This window comes from Salvelinus alpinus, chromosome 3, assembly GCF_045679555.1.
Source record: "Salvelinus alpinus chromosome 3, SLU_Salpinus.1, whole genome shotgun sequence".
NCBI classification, from domain to species: domain Eukaryota; kingdom Metazoa; phylum Chordata; class Actinopteri; order Salmoniformes; family Salmonidae; genus Salvelinus; species Salvelinus alpinus.
The window spans coordinates 76,761,246-76,785,796 of NC_092088.1; the positions used below are offsets into that span (position 1 = coordinate 76,761,246).

General features: G+C 41.0%; 2 protein-coding genes across 3 annotated transcripts; both read left to right on the top strand.

Moving 5' to 3' along the window:
• The first annotated feature begins 9,745 nt into the window (after window positions 1–9,745).
• Window positions 9,746–12,564, top strand: LOC139571361 (parvalbumin-2-like). The gene is made up of 5 exons (XM_071394161.1): window positions 9,746–9,854; window positions 10,660–10,729; window positions 10,857–10,989; window positions 11,515–11,624; window positions 12,267–12,564. The coding sequence occupies exons 2-5, from the start codon at window positions 10,669–10,671 to the stop codon at window positions 12,290–12,292; spliced, it is 330 nt and encodes a 109-aa protein (XP_071250262.1). The 5' UTR covers window positions 9,746–9,854; window positions 10,660–10,668; the 3' UTR covers window positions 12,293–12,564.
• A 6,403-nt stretch (window positions 12,565–18,967) lies between these two features.
• On the top strand, window positions 18,968–21,497 carry LOC139571362 (parvalbumin beta 2). 2 transcript variants are annotated; one of them, XM_071394163.1, is made up of 6 exons: window positions 18,976–19,040; window positions 19,718–19,781; window positions 20,396–20,528; window positions 20,828–20,937; window positions 21,095–21,215; window positions 21,305–21,497. In XM_071394163.1, the coding sequence occupies exons 2-5, from the start codon at window positions 19,724–19,726 to the stop codon at window positions 21,118–21,120; spliced, it is 327 nt and encodes a 108-aa protein (XP_071250264.1). In that variant the 5' UTR covers window positions 18,976–19,040; window positions 19,718–19,723; the 3' UTR covers window positions 21,121–21,215; window positions 21,305–21,497. The 2 variants fall into 2 exon arrangements, with proteins under 2 accessions (XP_071250263.1, XP_071250264.1); XM_071394162.1 differs by having other exon boundaries at window positions 18,968–19,040; window positions 21,095–21,497.
• The last annotated feature ends 3,054 nt before the right edge of the window (window positions 21,498–24,551 follow it).

Sequence of the window (24,551 nt, forward strand, 5' to 3'; positions counted from 1 at the left end):
GCTCAACTATGAGCTTCAGGGAAAAGACGTGGCACACATGATCCCTCCGTGCTTCTACACCTGCATTGCTTGCTGTTTGGGGTTTTAGGCTGGGTTTCTGTACAGCACTTTAAGATATCAGCTTATGTAAGAAGGGCTATATAAATACATTTGATTTGATTTGATTTGATCAGCGCTGTCAATGCCTTTAAGGTCAAGGTGGGTGTGTGGGCCTCTCAGCTGAGGAATGGAAGGCTGGTGCACTTCCCAAACCTGGAAAAAAAATCAAAACATTGGAAACAAAGATGCTTTTCTCCCGCAAGAATTCTCTGCCCACCTGGAGAAACTGGCATACAAATTCTACAGGCGTTTTCAGGAGTTAAATGACATAGGGGAGGTTGTTGCATTTATCTCAAGCCCTTTCCTCCCCATTGAGATTGAGGAGGTGTCCGCCAAATTCCAGTAAATATTTGCTTTACCAATCGGAGTTGACATGGAGATAATTGAATTGCAAAATGACATTGAGTTGAAAGCAAGATCAAGAGACAGTGACCTTTGGGGTCTTGTGAACACTGAAAGTTTTCCCTCCTTTCATCCTGCGCACTTAAGGTGAAGGCCTACTTTGTATCAACATATCTCTGTGAGATGGCCTTTTCACGGATGAAAATAATAAAGTCAAAGAACAGGTCTTGTCTAACTAATAGACATCTCACAGACAGTGTCAGACTTGCTTTGTCAAACTATGAGCCAGACTACAGAGCACTTGCTGATAGTGTGCAATCACAGCCATCACATTGAATGTGTGTGTGGGGAGGGGATCTCATCCACAGCCATCTGAGTGAGTGAGTATTGCCAGTTAGAAATCTGTTGTAGGCCATATTGTTTACAAAAGGATATGATCTGTGTTGTATGTTGTTCAAAAAGGGAAAGTGAAACAGTACTGTACATGATTGGCTTAGGCCTGTAATTGACTGATCATTGAGGTAATGAATGGTAGTAGGGCTGTAATTGACTGATCATTGAGGTAATGAATGGTAGTAGGGCTGTAATTGACTGATCATTGAGGTAATGAATGGTAGTAGGCCTGTAATTGACTGATCATTGAGGTAATGAATGGTAGTAGGCCTGTAATTGACTGATCATTGAGGTAATGAATGGTAGTAGGGCTGTAATTGACTGGTCATTGAGGTAATGAATGGTAGTAGGCCTGTAATTGACTGATCATTGAGGTAATGAATGGTAGTAGGCCTGTAATTGACTGATCATTGAGGTAATGAATGGTAGTAGGCCTGTAATTGACTGATCATTGAGGTAATGAATGGTAGTAGGGCTGTAATTGACTGATCATTGAGGTAATGAATGGTAGTAGGGCTGTGATTTGTGCTAAAATATTTTTGGAACAATTGAATGATGTGACTGTTCTGAATGCTAGTTGCACTTACTTGAGTATTGTCATTTTGAAGTGTCTTGAAATCTGATGTTTAAAAAGGGAAAGTGAAAGAGTTGTGTACATGATTGGCTTAGGCCTGTAATTGACTGATTATTGTGGTTATATATGAATGGTGAATGAGTAGTAGGCCTGTGGAAATATTGAAAAATGAAATATGACTGTTATTAAATGTTGAATGATAGCTGCACTTACTTCTGATTATTCTATTTGTATAATTACATGAATACTTTGCTTGTGACTGACAGGTAACAAAATAAAGAATGTCAAAGTGGAACTACATTGTGGCCTTGTTTTTTCATAATTTTTCTGCAAGTGGTAGGTTCTGGTTTACATTTGGACTTGGTATGTGATCTTAGGCATGAATAGGTTGGTGACCACTGTCCTAAAGCCTTTCACCAGCATGTCCTAAAGCCTTTCCCAAACATGTCCTAAAGCCTTTCCCTTTCATGTCCTAATCCCTTTCCCCAGCATGTCCTAAAGCCTTTCCCTTTCATGTCCTAATCCCTTTCCCCAGCATGTCCTAAAGCCTTTACCGAAATTGTCCTTACGCCTTTCCCCTTCGTATCCTGAAGGAAAAACACTCAATCACATGAATACGAAGACAAACACTTTTTCAAGTTTCAAATTGTATTCATTGTATGTACAGGATACACATGGTATACACGGCTCAACTAAATGCTTACAGGCAGGTTTCTTCTGGACAATGCAACAATAATAAGAAATAATAAAAGATAAGAATACAAACATAAAGTAAATGGCTCAATAGAATAGAATAAACATTTTAGCATCAGTATAATACAGGAAGGCACAATATTTACACTTTTACCTGGGAAGGGGGAATTGGGTGGGCAAGTGTTTAAATTGCGCATTTATAGTAAATAAGAGTCTGGTAGAACCAATTGTGATGTGTGTGTAGCATGAATGTGTGTGTGTGCGTGCGTGCGTGTGTGTGTGTGTGTGTGTGTGCGTGAGAGCGTGTGTGCTAAGGTGCGGAGAGTCAGTCCAGTTCAAGTCTTCAACAGTCTGATGGCTTGTAAATAGAAACTGTTTACAAGCCATCAGATGATTTATCGCTGTCACTGGCTGTTTTAAACAAATCCCATATTCAGGTTAAATCTGAAATGTTTATATTACAGTGCATTCGGAAAGTATTCATAACCCTTCCCCTTTTCCACATTTTGTAACGTTACAGCCTTGTTCTAAAATGGATTCAATTATTTTTGTTTCCCATCAATCTACACACAATACCACATAATGACAAAGCATAGCAGGTTTTACATTTTTTTGTTAATTTATTAATAATAAAAAACTGAAATACCTTATTTACATAAGTATTCAGACCCTTCACTATGAGACTCGAAATTGAGCTCAGGTGCATCCCAACTTGATTGGAGTCCACCTGTTTGATTGGACATGATTTGGAAAGGCACACACCTGTCTATTTAAGGTCCCACAGAAAGACAGTGCATGTCAGAGCAAAATCCAAGCCATGAGGTTGAAGGAATTGTCCATAGAGCTCCGAGACAGGACTGTGTTGAGGCACAGATCTGGGGAAGGGTACCAAAACATTTCTGCAGTATTGAAGGTTCCTAAGAACACAGTGGTCTCCATCATTCTTAAATAGAAGAAGTTTGGAACCACCAAGACTCTTTCTAGAGCTGGCCTCCTGGCCAAACTGAGCAATCGGGGGAGAAGGGCCTTGGTCAGGGAGGTGACCAAGAACCCGATGGTCCCTCTGACAGCTCCAGAGTTCCTCTGAGGAGATGGGAGAACCTTTCAGAAGGACAACCATCTCTGCAGCACTCCGCCAATCAGGCCTTTATGGTAGACTGGCCAGACGGAAGCCGCTCCTAGGTAAAAGGCACATGACAACCCACTTGGAGGGCACCTAAAGGACACACAGACAATGAGAAACAAGATTCTCTGGTTTGATGAAACCAAGGTTGAACTCTTTGGCTTGAATGCCAAGCGTCACGTCTGGAGGAAACCTGGCACCATCCCTACGGTGAAGCACGGTGGTGGCAGCATCATGCTGTGGGGATGTTTTCCAGCAGCAGGGACTGGGAGACTAGTCAGGATCGAGGAAAAGATTAACGGAGCAAAGTACAGAGAGATCTTTAATGAAAACCTGCTCCAGAGCGCTCAGGACCTCAGACTGGGGCGAAGGTTCACCTTCCAACAGGACAACGACCCTAAGCACACAAATGAGATATTTCAGTTTTTTTTTTTTTATAAATGAGCTTTTCATTATGGGGTATGGTGTGTATATGGATGGGGGGGGGGACAATTTATGTCATTTTAGAATAAGGCTGTAACGTAACAAAATGTGTCGTTTAGGATGAGGGAGGATGATTTATTGTAGTGAGCATGGCCTTATTTCTATTACAGCAATTTGGATGACTGTCATTCATATTCCATTCACCCAGTTAAATGTAACATCGATAGGTTTAATTTTCCCTATACCCATCATGAGGTTGTTACAACGTAGCCTACGAATGAAAGTTTACAACTTAGGTGCACAGACAGTGACACATTCATTACTGCCTTGCACACTCTTTCCTGCATCTAGCTGATCTAGAGTGTAATCATTAGTTCAACAGCTGCAAACGAGAGTTTCTATTAGACAAATTCAGGTATATATATTCCAGTGGCGGTCAGTGCCGTTTACAATGAGGGAGGCCAATACATTTTTCCCATGAGCATGGCCTTATCTCTATTACAGCATATTGGATGACTGTCATTCATATTCCATTCACCCAGTTCAATGTAATAGCGTTATGTTTAGGCTATTACAAGATACTACATTTTCCCTATACGCATTATGAGGTTGCTACAACCTAGCCTATGAATGGAAGTTTACAACATAGGTGCATACAGGTCGAGAGAAAAAATGGAGGTGGCAGACAGTGACACATGGACAGACAGTGATACAGTTGCAAGCGAGAGTTTTCATTGGATAAATGTAGGTATGTTTATCCACGTTTTGAGAAACGATTTTCAACATAATCGGCGGAATGAATACAGCTCTGATCACGAGTAAACACAGTTCACTTTCATAACAGCCACCCTGTATTCCTTCTCACATCTATGTGCTCACTTCCTCTCATCTTTTCCCTTCATCACTTGTGGACGTCAATGCACAACACTTCAGCTGTGTGACCAGGCAAAAAAACCTTTCCAAGCCATACCATATCATAACTGCTGCACACAGCCCACATTGTTGTCACCATATTAGCTAAAGTAACATCATAGTCAACATAGCTAAAATAACTAACGCGTTAGTAAACCCACTACAATCATGCGGTAACGTTACAGTGTACCGTCAGTAAGCAGTTACACCGGCGGCCCCCTGTGGCAATAAATTAGTAAAACCAAAAGCTTACCTTGACTTGGAAGAGTTCCAGTGTTGTGTTGGATAGTCATAGCCAGCTAGCTAACATAGCATCCCTCTGTTTGAGCAGGGTGTTTGAGAAGGCTAAACTAGCTAGCTGCATTTGCTAACAAAGTAAGTGAAACTGCAAGTGAAAAATAATGTCAATCTCTCACTTTATATATTTCTTGCTTCTCCTTCATTTTGGAAGAATTTAATTTGTTCAAAACTGTTCAACTATTGTATCTCTCTCTCTTTGAGTCAACTACTCACCACATTTTATGCACTGCAGTGCTAGCTAGCTGTATCTTATGCTTTCACTACTAGATTCATTCTCTGATCGTTTGATTGGGTGAACAACATGTCAGTTCGTGCTGCAAGAGCTCTGATAGGTTGGAGGACGTCTTCCGGAAGTTGTCATAATTACTGTGTAAGTCTATGGAAAGGGGTTAGAACCCTGAGCCTCCTAGGTTTTGTATTTAAGTCAATGTACCCATAAGAGGACGGAAGCTAGCTGTCCTCCGGATACATCATGGTGTTACCCTACAGAGTGCTGTTGAGGCTACTATAGACCTTTATGGCAAAATAGTATGTTTTAATCAATTATTTGTTGACGTGATTATATTTAAGATAGTTTTATCTAAAAAGGATAACTTTTAAATGATTTACTATTTTTATTTTTATAAAATTCACTGAGGAGGATGGTCCTCCCCTTCCTCCTCTGAGGAACCTCCACTGGTCTGAATACTTTCCGAATGCACTGTATATGGGGGGAAAGCTAGTAAGAAAGGCTTTCTGTTCACCAGAAGGGATACTTTCAGTTTGTCTCTAAAGTGCCAAACAAAAGCTTTGTCATAGTGACGCTGTGACATCCACATCAGTTGAACATCAAGTGGGCCCAGAAGGCAGCTGTGTTTGGCAGGGAAACGCTGGTGGTTTCTGACACCACGGTATAATAAGGTCCCTCTTATCAGTAGCTTTCTACCTCACCATCAGTTTGGATACAACCACTAGCTGCTACGTCTCATCAGGATCTCACTACAGATTCAGTATGACTCTCACAGACTTCCTCGCTGTGTCAGATATTACTTCAACTATCAACGCTTGCAGGGGTATGGATGTACTACATTGTGCGTTTGCACTGACCTCAATTGTAACTTAATTGGTATAGGTAATGTTCTGACCTCTTCTGTAGCTTAATGGGTAAGGGGAATGTTCTGACATCTACTGTAGCTTAATTGTCATGGGGAATGTTCTGACCTCTACTGTAGCTTAATGTGTATGGGTAATCTTCTGACCTCTACCGTAGCTTAATTTGTATGGGGTATGTTCTGACCTCTTCTGTAGCTTAATGTGTACGGAAATGTTCTGATCTCTACCGTAGCTTAATTGGTATGGAGAATGTTCTGACCTCTACTGTAGCTTAATGGGTAAGGGGAATGTTCTGACATCTACTGTAGCTTTATTGTCATGGGGAATGTTCTGACCTCTACTGTAGCTCAATGTGTATGGGTAATGTTCTGACCTCTACTGTAGCTTAATTGGTATGGGGTATGTTCTGACCTCTACTGTAGCTTCATTGGTATGGGTAATGTTCTGATCTCTACTGTAGCTTCATGGGTATGGGGAATGTTCTGACCTCTACCGTAGCTTCATCGGTTTTGGGAATGTTCTGACCTGTACTGTAGCTTATATGGTATGTGGAATATTCTGACCTCTACTGTAGCTTCATTGGTATATGGAATGTTCTGACCTCTACTGTAGCTTAATAGGTATGGGGTATATTCTAACCTCTACTGTAGCTTAATAGGTATGGGGTATATTCTGACCTCTATTGTAGCTTCATGGGTATGGGGAATGTTCTTACCTCTACTGTAGCTTAATAGGTTTGGGGTATATTCTGACCTCTACTGTAGCTTAATAGGTATGGGGTATATTCTGACCTCTACTGTAGCTTCATGGGTATGGGGAATGTTCTCATCTCTACTGTAGCTTAATTGGTATGGGGAGTGTTCTGATCTCTACTGTAGCTTAATTAGAATTGGGAATGTTCTGACCTCTACTGTAGCTTCATGGGCATGGGGAATGTTCTGACCTCTACTGTAGCTTAATTGGTAGAGGGAATGTTCTGACCTTTACCGTAGCTTCATGGGTATGGAGAATGTTCTGACCTGTACTGTAGCTTAATGGACATGGGGTATATTCTGACCTCTACTGTAGCTTCATGGGTATGGGGAATGTTCTGACCTGTACTGTAGCTTAATGGACATGGGGTATATTCTGACCTCTACTGTAGCTTCATGGGTATGGGGAATGTTCTGACCACTACTGTAGCTTAATTGGTATGGGGAATGTTCTGACCACTACTGTAGCTTAATTGGTATGGGGAATGTTCTGACCACTACTGTAGCTTAATTGGCATGGGGAATGTTCTGACCTCTACTGTAGCTTAATTGGCATGGGGAATGTTCTGACCACTACTGTAGCTTAATTGGCATGGGGAATGTTCTGACCTCTACTGTAGCTTCATGGGTATGGGGTATATTCTGACCTCTACTGTAGCTTCATGGGTATGGGGAATGTTCTGACCTCTACTGTAGCTTCATGGGTATGGGGAATATTCTGACCTCTACTGTAGCTTCATGGGTATGGGGAATATTCTGACCTCTACTGTAGCTTCATGGGTATGGGGAATGTTCTGACCTCTACTGTAGCTTCATTGGTATGGGGAATGTTAGTTTGGCAGCCCCCCGCACCTCTCTAAACATCTATATTTATGTGCATCTTTAGGAGGGGTCGGGTTAAAAGCAGAATTTAAATTTCAGTTGGACCTTGTTTGCAATTGACCAATAAAATAATTTGAATCTTAATATTAGGGATGTTAGGTTGCCCATAGGGTCTCATGACAGCAGTATATCTTTGTGTATATGATTGTGGCTTCACAAATGTGTTTATATTAAGACTCAAGAAGTCCAAAGAAAAGGAAACTCAGTGAGATTTGAACTACTAACTTCAAACGTCAGCGGTTTGTTTGGTCACTTGTCATTTTGCATTGTCCATTCTGCTATTAGCAAACGACTCCTTCAGCCCAAATACTTTTTTTGCGATGGTAGGATTGTCCAAGAAGTCTCCCCCTGAGATTGAGAAGATCTTCATGATCCTGGACCAGGACAAGAGTGGCTACATCGAACCGGACACGCTACAGATGAGTCTTAATATAACATACTTGAACCCATGATCAAAACAGCAGCTGATACTAAGCAGATATCACACCAATAATTATTTCTCTTTAGTTTCTCAACAATTGTTGCCTAATACAAGTACTTCTGTGTGTGTGTGTGTGTGTGTGTGTGTGTGTGTGTGTGTGTGTGTGTGTGTGTGTGTGTGTGTGTGTGTGTGTGTGTGTGTGTGTGTGTGTGTGTGTGTGTGTGTGTGTGTGTGTGTGTGTGTGTGTGTGTGTGTGTGTGTGTGTGTGTGTGTGTGTGTGTGTGTGTGTGTGTGTGTGTATTAGGCTTTTCCTCCAGAACTTCTCCAAGGGGGCTCGTCCCCTGACAGCGGCTGAGACCAGTGCCTTCCTCCTGGCTGGGGACCAGGACGGGGATGGAAAGATAGGCTGGGATGGTAGAGCTAGTAGGCAACGAGGGCCGGGGCCAGAGTTAACATTTATGATTCTTGTGGCAGTTTAAGGATCACTGGATCAGAAATCTAGTTTTGAATGTGGTTGGAAAGTAATTCAATCTCTACATTCTGCATATTGAAGGTTAATGAGCACATTTCATTTTTGGTTTGTTTGTGTCTCTCTATCAGAGTTCTCCAACCTTGTTATGTCTTCATAAAGAGATGAAGAGGAGGAAGATATGTATTTTGACAATTTGAAGACCAGCTGTACATGGTCTGTGTGAATCTGCTCAGTGCCTTCTTGGGTTGGTCCAGTCTCTGTTTATCAGTACTAGTAGTATAATCTGAGGTAGTTTTGACGAAGGAAAATATGACATTGTAAACCAACACAAATAAACAGTCTTTGGCTTAACCCTTGCCTCGCCTGCAGCTGTCTTTCTCTGATGGAAAGTATATACATATACTGTATCTGGGTTTGACCATAAATAATATAGCACCTGTCTTCATATGACACTATGTGATGTATCCTAGCCATGTCATTGACAGGCTGGGCCTTGCATGAACATGAGCATGTAGCCCAGGGTAAGGAGTCAAGTCAACAAATGTCTATATTCCTCTCATGTGTATCCAACTGCAGTAGATCATCCAAACCAAGTCATTTCCTCCTCATGATTATATGAAGGGCAGACGAGGGATTAAGTTTCTTGCTATAAACTGATAACTTTGGAACCTTTCAACTGTCAAGAAGATTATGTATATGTTTCTATCAACAACAACAGCAACTTTTAACATTTTTAAATGAGACTGTGCTGGTATGGAGGTGATTTATATTGTTTACAAGTATGACAAGCACAATATCGTCTAGCATAAGAATGATGAATATATGCAAAGTATATAATCGAGGCCTACATCACATGAATATAGCAATTTGCAGCAAACAGAGACATTAGTGTCCATAATGGTTAATACTATAATGTACACTAGCTTAAAACAGTTACATTTGTATATAAATCATATAAAACTAAATGATCTGATTTGACATATACTAAATGGTTCATAACTGGTTTATGATGTGAGACTTGTTCTATACATTCAGAAACTCACTGAGGTTGCAGATAAGGGGTCATATTACAAAAACAATATGCATTGCAGTCATTTTACCTCCAACATGCAGCTGAATGAGTAGATGAGCTTGCGCCCAAAAATGCACGCCTTGCGTTTCACCAAGGACTGCATGCATATCCTTAGTTGAAAGGATAAAAATAGCACAATTTGACTACTAGACACATTTTTCCAAAACTAACCCTAAGCATATGGTGTGCGTTACACCTTGAAGGGCGAGAGTATATAATGTGAGAGCTAAAGGAGAATTGCTTCATCCGGCCCTACACTGAGATACAGCAGCCTCCTCGCCACTAATCCACTAATCTTCCAAAGGTGAGTTCCCTCAATCGGACTGATGTTCTAATTTACTGACCACCAATGGTTTTCAACATCAACAACATGCAAAGATTTTCATTTACAACCTCCACGGAATACATTCAATAAAAATGAAGAGGGAAACGTTTCTATCTGGAATGTGTTTGGAGTTGGAGTTTAAAAAAAAAAAAAAATATGGGACTTCAAGCGTTTACCTGAGAGATGGAGATGGAGGACTTATGCCATGGTTTTGGCTCACGAGGAATGTCAGTTCGAGGACCACTCTGAAAAAGACTTACTGTCACTGGCAGACATGTCTTACTCAATCTTTCTTTCTAAACCAATGCTTGTTCTCCATCTAAATTTCCATGGCTGGACTTTCATGACAGTGAAAGTCCTATGTGAATCTTTGTGTGTGAATGGTTGAGAGACAGAATAGAAACAGGTCTAGCAGAGCTAAAGGTCATGGTCACAGCATACTACTGTATGGGTGCTGGCCTACTGTAGTGTCTTGCATTGGGCACAGAGGAGCTAAGTTTGGAATGTCAACTTGTAGGATACAGATAAAACAGAACCAATGCTATTTCTTATCCATTTAAATCCATGAATGAACTAAATAATTAGTTAATTAATTAAAGAACATTTGAGAAAAGGTCTATCTACATATATCTATAAGCCTAAGACAGTTTTCTTGACAATAGTTGTGGTTATCAGTCAAAAGATAGTCTATGTATTTACTGTTAAATATTTATGTTCAGGACTTTGAAAATGTTTCTCTCGCTCTCTTCTCTCTTCTCTCACTTTCTCTCTCTCCATTTCTCAGAATCTAAAAATGGCTTTCAAGGGAATGCTTAAGGATGAGGATATCGCTGCTGCCCTCAAGCATTGTGCAGGTGTGCTACACTTAATTGATTTATAACGATCAATGTCAGTGAAAGTGGAAGGGGCCATATTGACCAGGTTTAATCATCCATGAGCAGGTTGTGATGTTGAAATGACCACTGTGTTTATCCCTCACAGCTGCTGAGTCCTTCAACCACAAGGAGTTCTTCGCCAAGGTTGGCCTGGCCGGCAAGTCTGCTGAGGATTTGAAGAAAGCCTTCTACTTCGTTGACCAGGACAAGAGTGGCTTCATTGAGGAGGATGAGCTCAAGTAAGTCTCATGTTGATTCAGTTGCCAAAGGCTACCTTACTGTCCAGTACAATGCAACACTACCCTTGAAACTGAAATTAATACCAGTGCATATCTTGACTATTCCTTGCTCTCTACCCACCAAGTCTCATATTCATTTGATTGCATAGGGGTAACATAAACACACCCTTCAACTGAAATATACACCAGTAACCTACATATTTGGGCTATTCCCTTCTGACTATTCTGAGGCCAGAAATGTAAATCTTTCCAACTAAAATAGATCCATGGGTCAATTCGAGGGTCGAATGCATTTTTATTCAACGAATGAATTCAAAAGTCATGAATTCACATGGGAAAATAGCACACAATTTTCAAAAAATGCTTCCTCCCTCTCTCCTCCCTCTCTTCCTCCCTATCTCCTCCCTCCTGCTCTCCCTCTCTTCCTCCCCCTCCCTCCCTCTGGCTCTCCCTTCCTCCCTCCTTCTCTCCCTCTCTCCCTCCCTCTCTCCCTCCCTCTCTTCCACCCTCCTCCTCTTTCTCCAGGCTGTTCCTCCAGACCTTCTCTGCTGGTGCCAGAGCTCTGACAGATAAAGAGACCAAGGCCTTCCTTGCAGCAGGAGATGTTGATGGTGATGGCATGATCGGAGTAGATGGTAAACAAATCACTTTTACACATTTCAATTAAACTATCAAACTAGCAACTATGTACTTTACCCTATTCAGTTGGCCAAGTAACTGTAACAAGTAACTAGGCCTCCCTAGTGGCACAGCGGTCTAAGGGTTCAATCCCAGGCTGTGTCACAGCTGGCTGTGACTGGGAGACGCATGAGGTGGCGCAATTGACCCAGCGTTGTCTGGGTTAGGAGAGGGTTGGGCCGGTCGGGATGACCTTGTCCCATCGCACTCTAGCGACTCCTTGTGGCAGGCCAGGCGCATGCACACTGACTTCGGTAGCCAGCTGTACAGTGTTTCCTCAGACACATTGCAGAGGGCTTCCGGGTTAAAGCGAGCATTGTGACTTGGCAGGGTCGTGTTTCGGGGATGCATGGCTCTCTACCTTCCCCTCTCCTGAGTCATTATGGGAGTTGCAGTAATGGGACAAGACTGTAACTACCAATTGGATATAAAAGTACCCCTAAAAATAACAACTACTTTTAGTAACGTGTAACTACTTTTAGTTACACATAACTACTTTTAGATGCTAAAATTAGGATTTTATGAGGTGCATTTTTAAAAAAGATCTCATCAAGACTGCCACTGCAATAACTGTTGTTGTTTCCTCCTTGTTTCCACAGAGTTCGTCACCTTGGTGAACGCATAAGTCATCTATCATTGGCTTGGTTATCAGAGAACCACAAATCTGCTGTTGAGGTTTTGTCCTGGCCCGCTGCCTGTCACATACTGCATCTTTTTTATATTCATTTTATTTATGAATGTCGCACAGACTGTTTTGACTGTAACCCCACACCCCCAAAGCGTGTTGACTGTTATGTTTTTTAAATATGTCTTATGTTCGCATTCAGCCGGTGTGCAAAGTTTTACCACCATGCTTTTGCACTTTTTGAAAATTGAAATAAATTCACATTTGGATTAGCACCGACTTTTGTTATTAATCGAACATTGAGTGTCACAACTGAGGAAGTCCTTCAAAGAACTAAAGAATGTTTATTTAGAATATTAGAGTATATAGGACTGATTCAGCACTAGCTACGCCGGGATTCCCACCTGGCATTACTCCCTGGAGTACTGAGAAGTAACTGCATATAGTGAACAATACCATACATCATGTGAACACAGGTTCACATAAAGTTCAAACATGATCCACCTTCTGGCACTGCATATAGGAGACAGATATATGTTCAGCTCTGGCACACCTATAGCTGGTTCAGAAAGATGCAGCCGCTGTCAGGACCTCTTGGACCCAGCTCTTTAGGGGACTGGCCAGCTAGAGGATCTCTGTTCAGTTAGAGCCAGCACATTCCAAAGGGCCCCGGCCAGCACCCGGCTAGGGTTTCAGAACTCCCAAGTTACACCATTTTTGTCAATGAGGCACATTTATGAATACGTTTCTCTCTCTCAGATATCAGACTGAGAGAATGTCATACTCGGTGACATAGAATAAGGCCATTTCTATTTATGAAGAAAGGGAAGGAGAAGTGAACAAATTGCACTCTGAACATTTACTTGGAGATATTTGTTTCCAGCTAGAATGTACATTAACTGTATTTAATTATTTGTACATACTAATTGATGACAAGGTGGAATTTAGTCCAAGGATCACCTCTAAGTGGAGTTTGGAATGTCAGAATGTCAGAATGTTAGAATGTCCCACATCAGCTTGGATTCAGTCCTAGTTTCATCCAATAACGAGTTGTCCACTGTTCTGACATTTTACAACAACACTCATATTAAATAATGGCAGGAATGGATACAAAGACATCATCTGAGGGAGAATAGTTAAGGGGGGAACACTTTTATCTTATTTGTGTCAAAATGTATTCCTCTACCTGTCTGTGGGTCAAGGTCAGGGGTTAGGGGTCAGGTATTACTGGTATTACTATGTAATTACCATTTCCCATGTAATTCTCTGCCTGGTAAATTATGTACCATAAAATATTAACTGATGAGGTTTCCAGTGCTAGATTTATTAAAAGGGTTTGGATAGTCTCTACACAACCATAGAAATAGAATGGTAACAAACTGATTTCCAAAGTATTTCCAGCTGGCTGTGAAATGCCTTCACACTAAAGCAATAGGAAAAAGTCAAGAGTGCCACCTGCTGCAGTATAAAACCCCTTAGAAACATCCAACGTGGCACCCTATTCCCAATATGGTGCACTATTTTTCACCAGGGACCATAGGGAAAAGGGTGCCATTTGGGACGCAGTAACATTCATCTGGTCACACACGTATGTATACTTGTATGTGGACCAACTGGCAAGTGTCTGCACTGACATTTTCAACCGCTCCCTGACCGAGTCTGTAACACCTACATGTTTCAAGCAGACTACCATAGTCCCTGTGCCCAAGGAAGTGAAGGTAACCTGCCTAATTTATCACTGCCCCGTAGCACTCACGTCCGTAGCCATGAAGTGCTTTGAAAGGCGGGTCATGGCTCACATCAACTGCATCATCCCGGAAAACCTAGACCCACTCCAATTTGCATACCGCCCCAACAGATCCACAGATGATGCAATCTCAATTGCACCCCACAATGCCCTTTCCCACCTGGACAAAAGGAACACCTACGTGAGAATGCTGTTCATTGACTACAGCTCAGTGTTCAACACCATAGTGCTCACAAAGCTCATCACTAAGCTAAGGACCCTGGGACTAAACACCTCCCTCTGCAACTGGATCCTGGACTTCCTGACGGGCCGCCCCCAGGTGGTAAGGGTTGGCAACAACACGTCAGCGACGCTGATCCTCAACACTGGGGCCCCTCAGTCCCCTCCTGTACTCCCTGTTCACCCACGACTGTGTGGCCAAACACAACTCCAACACCATCATTAAGTTTGCTGATGACACAACAGTGGTAGGCCTGATTACCGACAACGATGAGACAGCCTATAGGGAGGAGGTCAGAGACCTGGCAGTATGGTGCCAGGACAACAACCTCTCCCTCAATGTGAGCTGATCCTGGACTACAGGAAAAAACGGACCAAACAGGCCCCCATTAACATTGACGGGGCTGTAGTGGAGCTGCTCGAGAGTTTCAAGTTCCTTGAGGTCACATCACCAACGAACTATCATTGTCCAAACACACCAAGACAGTCATGGAGAGGGCACGACAACACATTTTCCCCCTCAGGAGACTGAAAAGATTTGGCATGGGTCTCCAGATCCTCAAAAAGTTATTCAGCTGCACCATTGAGAGCATCCTGACCGGTTGCACCACCGCCTGGTATGGCAACTGCTCGGCATTTGACTGGAAGGCGCTACAGAGGGTAATGCGTACGGCCCAGTACATCACTAAGCTTCCTAACATTTTTTCCCCCAGGACCTATATACTAGTTGGTGTCAGAGGAAGGCCCAAAAAATTGTCAAAGACTCCAGTCACCCAAGTCATATAATGTTCTCTTTGCTACCGCACGGCAAGTGGTACTGGACCAAAAGGCTCCTTAATAGCCTCTACCCCCAAGCCATAAGACTGCTGAACAATTAATCAAATGTCCACCCAGATTACTTACATTGACACACACCCCCCCCCCCTGCTACTCGCTGTATATTATTACCTCGACTAACCTGTGCCCCCGCACATTGACCAGTACCCCCGTATATAGCCTCATTATTATTATGACATTTTCTTGTGTTACTTTTAGATTTGTTTTGTTTTCACGTTAGTTAGTTTAGTAAATATTTTCTAACTCTAGTTCTTGAACTGCATTGTTGGTTAAGGGCTTGTAAGTAAGCATTTCACGGTAAGGTCAATGTGATTTGATTGATTTGATTTGTATTGTATTTGGTAAATTGTGTGCATGCAGGGCTCCCTTGTGAAAGAGATCCTGGTCTCAATGGGACTCCCTGTTAAAATAAAGGTCAAATAATAAAAATTATAATTTAAAAAATCTTTATGACGGAGTTACAATCACACTGAGGAAAAGCAATCACATTCCTTAGCAAAGAGGTCCCCAATCAACATGTTGAACTGCCCAGGAGGGAACAGTACATCCAACTGTAGGGAAAGATGTGTGACATGCTATTGAACAGATTAATGATTCCATAAGTTATTAGGCCCTAATTAGAGCTCTATGAATTAATATTTTTCATGTGGTCTGGTATAATTTTGTATTTTTTACAAAATGTGCAAATATTATATAACAATTACAAACAAACAAAGAAGATCATATGATAGATAAAACAACCTATAAAATGTAATGTGACATTTTGGGTTAGATTTTGAATTATGTTGTTATGTTGCCTGAGTTTTTTGCTTTTATTTTCCTCATATATAATTTCAATTGTGTCAGCAGCACTTGGTGATTTACACACTAGTTAAAAGTCCAAGGAAGCCGTTTTTATCTCAATATCAAATTACTTCTGGGTAACAATTAATTACTTTACAGTGATTGTTTTCAATTTAAATGGTCAAAAATAAACAAAAATAGATTCATAGCAAAGAGCCATTTCTCAAGCAAGAATTTTGCTAGGACTGTCTGGGAGTGGCCTGAGTGGGGAGGGGAAAATTGAAAACTAGCTGTTATTGGCAGAGAGGTTTGGAACTGTCTTTGTTATTAGTCTACTAACTAATTTATCGTCTGGTGATGTCCCCAGCCATTCCAAAACCCCATCCCAAAACAGTCTGACATTTCAGACAGTCTTTTCAAACAGCTCTTACACTAAAACTGCATTATCATAATTTTCACAATTTCATAGTATTATTCCAACCTTAAAGTGTGGAAATACAGTGGGGCAAAAAAGTATTTAGTCAGCCACCAATTGTGCAAGTTCTCCCACTTAAAAAGATGAGAGAGGCCTGTAATTTTCATCATAGGTACACTTCAACTGTGACAGACAAAATGAGAAAAAAAAATCCAGAAAATCACATTGTAGGATTTTTTATGAATGTATTTGCAAATTATGGTGGAAAATAAGTATTTGGTCACCTACAAACAAGCAAGATATCTGGCTCTCACAGACCTGTAACTTCTTCTTTAAGAGGCTCCTCTGTCCTCCACTCGTTACCTGTATTAATGGCACCTGTTTGAACTTGTTATCAGTATAAAAGACACCTGTCCACAACCTCAAACAGTCACACTCCAAACTCCACTATGGCCAAGACCAAAGAGCTGTCAAAGGACACCAGAAACAAAATTGTAGACCTGCAGCAGGCTGGGAAGACTGAATCTGCAATAGGTAAGCAGCTTGGTTTGAAGAAATCAACTGTGGGAGCAATTATTAGGAAATGGAAGACATACAAGACCACTGATAATCTCCCTCGATCTGGCGCTCCACGCAAGATCTCACCCCATGGGGTCAAAATGATCACAAGAACGGTGAGCAAAAATCCCAGAACCACACGGGGGGACCTAGTGAATGACCTGCAGAGAGCTGGGACCAAAGTAACAAAGCCTACCATCAGTAACACACTACGCCGCCAGGGACTCAAATCCTGCAGTGCCAGACGTGTCCCCCTGCTTAAGCCAGTACATGTCCAGGCCCGTCTGAAGTTTGCTAGAGAGCATTTGGATGATCCAGAAGAAGATTGGGAGAATGTCATATGGTCAGATGAAACCAAAATATAACTTTTTGGTAAAAACTCAACTCGTCGTGTTTGGAGGACAAAGAATGCTGAGTTGCATCCAAAGAACACCATACCTACTGTGAAGCATGGGGGTGGAAACATCATGCTTTGGGGCTGTTTTTCTGCAAAGGGACCAGGACGACTGATCCGTGTAAAGGAAAGAATGAATGGGGCCATGTATCGTGAGATTTTGAGTGAAAACCTACGTCCATCAGCAAGGACATTGAAGATGAAACGTGGCTGGGTCTTTCAGCATGACAATGATCCCAAACACACCGCCCGGGCAACAAAGGAGTGGCATTTCAAGGTTTCTGGAGTGGCCTAGCCAGTCTCCAGATCTCAACCCCATAGAAAATCTTTGGAAGGAGTTGAAAGTCCGTGTTGCCCAGCAACAGCCCCAAAACATCATTGCTCTAGAGGAGATCTGCATGGAGGAATGGGCAAAAATACCAGCAACAGGGTGTGAAAACCTTGTGAAGACTTACAGAAAACGTTTGACCTCTTTCATTGCCAACAAAGGGTATATAACAAAGTATTGAGATAAACTTTTGTTATTGACCAAATACTTATTTTCCACCATAATTTGCAAATAAATTCATTAAAAATCCTACAATGTGATTTTCTGGATTTCTTTTTCTCATTTTGTCTGTCATAGTTGAAGTGTACCTATGATGAAAATTACAGGCCTCTCTCATCTTTTTAAGTGGGAGAACTTGCACAATTGGTGGCTGACTAAATACTTTTTTGCCCCACTGTATATATAAAACACAGGAAATCACATTTTTGACTGCAATGGGCCTTTAAATGGTGTTTTAAAATTATTAACATAAAAGACACATCAACACTACTATAATTAGCCATTCAAGTAATTCAAGGTTCTTTGTTTCCTTCTGCAACTTAATACAGCACTCTACACCTACAGCAATAGATCATACACTCTACTTTGTTCAACACTTAGGCTACATTAGCAACCACTCATTACAGACATTTTGCACATGCCAATAACTCATTAGAGCAACTCAGTTGTATATTAGACCTTTGAACTGTTAAACTAAGTGGATATTGATGCATTTTGTAAAACAGACAGTAAAACATCAATAAAAACCCAAGTAAGCATTTCACTGTTAGGGCTTTTTTCAATGTGGTAAGCTGAAGCGATATAAATGTAAAGGTCATTTCAGATTGAGTCGATATATGCATCGTTTACCGAGAATGCGGTCTATGCTAAAGCAGAAACATTGTCTTTAAATTTCAATCACTCTGTAAAGCTGAACTTCCGCGATGCGGATTGAATAGAGCCCTGTCTACACCTGTTGTTTACAAAGCATGTGACAAATAACGTTTTAAATCTAAACATTTGAAAATATTTTTTAAATATCACAGTGACGTTTGTGCACGTGCAGGTGCTCACTTGTGAACTTCGAAGCCAACAAAATATTCAGACATCTGTGTGTAAAGTCTGGTTTTCAATAACTACAAATCCAATTTACCTCATCACATCATCTGTATGGCTTTTCACAGGATATAAATCTGCATCGGCTGCAAGTATACCTTATCCATAGCAGAAGTGTATATTATTAGCCTGATTTAATATTTAGCATACAAGTGCCTTTTAAGCATCTTCATGTATGTATATATAAATAGAAAGGACCCCGACTACTGGACACATTTTCAACCAACTGCTTTGCATGCGGTGTCTATTACATTACGTCTCATGTTTCAGGTGAGTAGGGTATATAAGGTCGAAGGCTTAGGCAGGGGGGGCTTACACCAGTTGGCAGAATCATCTTTGCGAATTCACTCAAGCCTTAGAGCCAAACCTGAGGTGAGTCTGTTGCAGAGGGATAAATCTTAATCTTGTCAGGTCGACAACATCGTGCATGTATCTTCAACCCTTCGGCTTTACTACACCTTGCTATGGAACTGAACATGGAGGAAGCATCTACTATAAAGGCTATCTCAATTAAAGAAACTTTTTGCCTTTGGAATAATCAAGGAACCAAATGGAAGGACATCATACAACTAAATCCCTAGGCTACATCATTGGGATGATATACTTTATCATTCACTACCTGCAAGTCTGGGCTTTGGAATAGAAGACCTTCCATCCTGATGCTCTGCTGTGTGAACCTATCCTAACCAAAAGAACCAAAACTAATCAAAATAACCTGTCCTAACCTATCCTAACCAAAAGAACCAAAACTAATCAAAAGAACATGTCCTAACCTATCCTAACCAAAATAACCAAAACTAACCAAAATAATAAAACTTTATTTTCAGATGTTAATAACATAACAATAACTATGTTATTACCACTTATATTATTAGGAAATGCAATTGTTTAATATGGGTTGAGAGGTTCAATCTTCCAAATATCCAACTTGGATAAAGGACAAAGTTTCAGCATAATGAAATCAGTAGTTTCAGTTGCTATACAGAAGCAGGTGAAGAACAGAATAACATTTGCTTTGCTGTAACTGATCTTCTCTGCTTTCTCCACAGCTAAACATGTCCTTCGCCGGTCTTAACGATGCTGATGTTGCTGCAGCCCTCGCTGCTTGCACAGGTACACCTCTTATAGATGCCTCAGTTCACTTTCACTCTCTTGTCTGTCTGTCTGTCTGTCTGTCTGTCTGTCTGTCTGTCTGTCTGTCTGTCTGTCTGTCTGTCTGTCTGTCTGTCTGTCTGTCTGTCTGTGTCTCTCTCTCTCTCTCTCTCTCTCTCTCTCTCTCTCTCTCTCTCTCTCTCTCTCTCTCTCTCTCTCTCTCTCTCTCTCTCTCTCTCTCTCTCTCTCTCTCTCTCTCTCTCTCTCTCTCTCTCTCTCTCTCTCTCTCTCTCTCTCTCTCTCTCTCTCTCTCTCTCTCTCTCTCTCTCTCTCTCTCTCTCTCTCTCTCTCTCTCTCTCATATTGTGTGTAACATTGTATAGAGCAGGTTTTTTTTATTTTCTTTCTGTTTGTGGTTGATGAGAAGATAGATGAGAGGGATATAGCACAGAAAAGAGTGACTGGAATATTGAACCGCTGCCTCCAGGAGAGTGTGGTCCAGTCTGGGGCAGCAGCTCTACCACTAGACTATCCCTGGGCAAGCAGGCACAGCCATGGCTCACCAGCATCGTTCAGTATAGTTGTAACTGTGAAATCCTCCTACAGCACTTTAATGGATACCTGATCTCCCCTCAGCTGCTGACTCCTTCAACCACAAAGCGTTCTTTGCCAAGGTTGGCCTGGCCAGCAAGTCCAACGATGACGTGAAGAAGGCCTTCTACGTTATTGACCAGGACAAGAGTGGCTTCATTGAGGAGGATGAGCTTAAGTAAGGACCCCTCTGATATTCCACTCATCCTATAACACCTCTGATTCTGGTTTATATCTGCTCTCTCATGCCTCACCAGGGTCACAGCTCTGATGGTGTGCTGAAAGGGAGAGTTTGATCATGTTCCTGAGAGTGAATGGGGGCTTGACTGATTGTTTAGTGTGGGGGGACAAATACCTAACTTCAAACCTACCTCTCTGTATTTTTAGCTCAGCAAAATATGAGTGGAGAAGGAGAGCAGCAGGATAGTCTGTATTCACGGTCTTTGCTCATTGCCTGTATGCACTGTATCCATCCAGGCTGTTCCTGCAGAACTTCTCTGCTTCTGCTAGAGCCCTGACTGACGCTGAGACCAAGGCTTTCCTGGCTGATGGGGACAAGGATGGTGATGGCATGATTGGAGTTGATGGTGAGGAATATTCCTTTTGGAATTTTGGAGCATTCTTTCAACAACAAGACATGCATGTTCCTTGCAAGTCTTTGCAATCTCAGATGTAATTGAAAATGAACTGTTGAATAAGAAATTATTGAACCATTGATATACATTTTTGTGTTCACATTTTCAGAGTTTGCTGCCATGATCAAAGGATAAATAAAGACCTGACCAACACCTCTTGATCTTAAGGAACAACTTGACCCAAGACATCCCCCTTTTCATCTTAACACTTTTATACACGTGACTGTGACTGTCTGAGATGACACCCTATCCCATAGATAGTGCACTACCTTTTCCCATTGCCGATGGGCAAAAGTAGTGCACTACATAGTGAATAGGGTGTCATATCAGACATAGCCTGTGACTATCTACCCATAGTGCATCTTTCTGTCCACTTTGAATGTAAATGTAGCATGGCTGTGTATCCGCTGTCCTCGTTAATTTGAGTTTTGCTTTACTGTCAAATCAATGGTGCACCTTTTGGGAAATGGACGTCGAACGATATAGAAGAGAATAAACGTTATTTTTCAATATAGTGTCTCATCTTTTCTTTAGTTTGCTTGAATACTTCAGTACCACTCCACATGCGAGTACCTATTTAGACAAGAGGGGAATTTTGTCATCACCTGACCCCCTTTAATAGAGATTTTCTCACAATACTGATCTGAACTGAACCAAGCTGTACTGAGCTGGCCTGGTTACGCATCCCCCATAGTTGCTGAAAAGGACAATGTGAAAAAAAATATCGAAGCCAGCATAGTTTGGCTCAGTAGGATAGTGCGAAAAGGATATAAGCGGAGCATCCGCTATTTATCATCAAAATGATCACCACATACAGTAGTAACTAAGGTGAGGAGTTGAGAGGTCAATGGTTGAACTGGAATAGTCACGTCATATAGTAGCTAACATTAAGTGGTTAGTCATGTATATTTCTGTCACTAAATCTAACTTTCAGTTATTTGAAAATGAAATAATCTCCAAAATATACAGTTGAAGTCGGAATTTACACACACTTAGGTTGAAGTCATTAAAACTCGTTTTTCAACCACTCCACAAATTTCTTGTTAACAAACTATAGTTTTGGCAAGTCGGTTAGGACATCTACTTTGTGTATAACAAGTAATTTTTCCAACAATTGTTTACAGACAGATTATTTCACTTATAATTCACTGTATCACAATTCCAGGGGGTCAGAGGTTTACATACACTAAGTTGACTCTCCCTTTAAACAGCTTGGAAAATTCCAGAAAATTATGTCATGGCTTTAGAAGTTTCTGATGGGCAAATTGACATAATTTGAGTACTTTGGTGAGAAAAGTGCAAATCAATCCCAGAACAATAGCAAAGGACCTTGTGAAGATGCTGGAGGAAACAGGTACAAAAGTATCTATATCCACAGTAAAACGAGTCCTATATCGACATAACCTGAAAGGCCGCTCAGCAAGGAAGAAGCCACTGCTCCAAAACTGCCATAAAAAAAGCCAGACTACGGTTTGCAACTGCACATGGGGACAAAGATCGTACTTTTTGGAGAAATGTCCTCTTGTCTGATGAAACAAAAATAGAACTGTTTAGCCATAACGACCATCGTTATGTTTGGAGGAAAAAGGGGGAAGCTTGCAAGCCAAAGAACACCATCCCAACTGTGAAGAACGGGGGTGGCAGCATCATGTTGTGGGGGTGCTTTTCTGCAGGAGGGACTGGTGCCCTTCACAAAATAGATGGCATCATGAGGTAGGAAAATTATGTGGATATATTGAAGCAACATCTCAAGACATCAGTCAGGAAGTTAAAGCTTGGTCGCAAATGGGTCTTCCAAAATGACCCAAAGCATACTTCCAAAGTTGTGGCAAAATGGCTTAAGGACAACAAAGTCAAGTTATTAGAGTGGCCATCACAAATCCCTGACCTCAATCCTATAGAAAATGTGTGAGCAGAACTGAAAAAGCGTGTGCGAGCAAGGAGGCCTACAAATCTGACTCAGTTACACCAGCTCTGTCAGGAGGAATGGGCCAAAATTCACCCAAATTATTCTGTGAAGCTTGTGGAAGGCTACCTGAAACGTTTGACCCAAGTAAAACAATTTAAAGGCAATGCTACCAAATACTAATTGAGTGTATGTAAACTTCTGACCCACTGGGAATGTACTGAAAGAAATAAAAGCTGAAATAAATAATTCTCTCTACTATTATTCTGACATTTCACATTCTTAAAATAAAGTGGTGATCCTAACTGACCTAAGACAGGGAATTTTTACTAGGATTAAATGTCAGGAATTGTGAAAAACTGAGTTTAAATGTATTTGGCTAAGGTGTATGTAAACTTCCGACTTCAACTGTAGCTATTTTTAAAGCAAAACATAGTAAGTTCATTGCTGTTTCAGTTAAATCCACCAGAAAATACATATCAAATATTACAACAAATATTATGATTAAACTCAAATATACAAATTGATTAAAAAATATATATACTGTATATATTTTTTAAAGATATTATATTTGTAAACGATATCATAAATTGGACTGGTAGAATTATGTCACACATGCAGTTTACAAAAATATACAAAAATGCCTGCTATATTGAAAATTAGAGCCAACTGTCAGGTTTTGGCCAGGACTGTTCTGGTTTTTTGTCACTAGATGTCCCCATTGCACCTTTTTTGTACCTTTTGTTTTTCCCTTGCTCTAATTATTGTTTGCACCTGTATGTCGTTCCCTTGTTAGTATTTAATCCCTGTGTGTTCCTCAGTTCCTTGCTCAGTGTTTGTATGTTAGCACCCAGCCCCAGCCCAAGCCTTGTTGTGAACATATATTTTTCTCTTGTTGGATTTTCCAGAGGTTCTCTGGTTTTGTTCTTTTGTATTTTGGATTAGTCTTTTGAGGTTTGTTTTTCCCTTGCTGTTTTTACCACTTTGTGGATTTTCTTTGTGTTTTGGAAGATATCTATTTTTTATTAAACCACCATCTCTAGTACTGCTGTGTCTGCCTCATCTTCTGGGTTCTGCCGATTTAGTGACTGTTTCTCGCACCGGGTCCTGACACCAACTAATTGTAGCAGAACCGCAAAAATGGTAGAGGCAAGTGGAAGGGGGACATGGTAAGGAACTTGTCTGTCGGCCCTGCATTAAAGACCAAAATTGGTTAAAGAAAATTGTGCTAAATAAAAAAGTATACCAGTTTCATTTAAGGACAAAGGAATTGACAGTTGTGCAATACAGGTTGCAAATTATTTTGTTACGTTACAGCTTTATTCTAAAATGGATTCAATTGTTTTATTTTTCTCATCAATCTACACACAATACCCCATAATGACAAAACAAAAATAGGTTTTAAGAAACGTTGACAAATGTAAAAAAAAAAATTAATGAAAATATCACATTTAAATAAGTATTCCGACCCTTTGCTCTGTACTTTGTTGAAGCACCTTCGGCAGCGATTACAACCTTGAGTCTTCTTGGGTATGATGCGACAAGCTTGGCACACTTGTATTTGGGGAGTTTCTGCTTCTCTTCTCTACATATCCTCTCACGCTCTGTCAGGTTGGATGGGGAGCGTCGCTGCACAGCTATTTTCAGGTCTCTCCAGAGA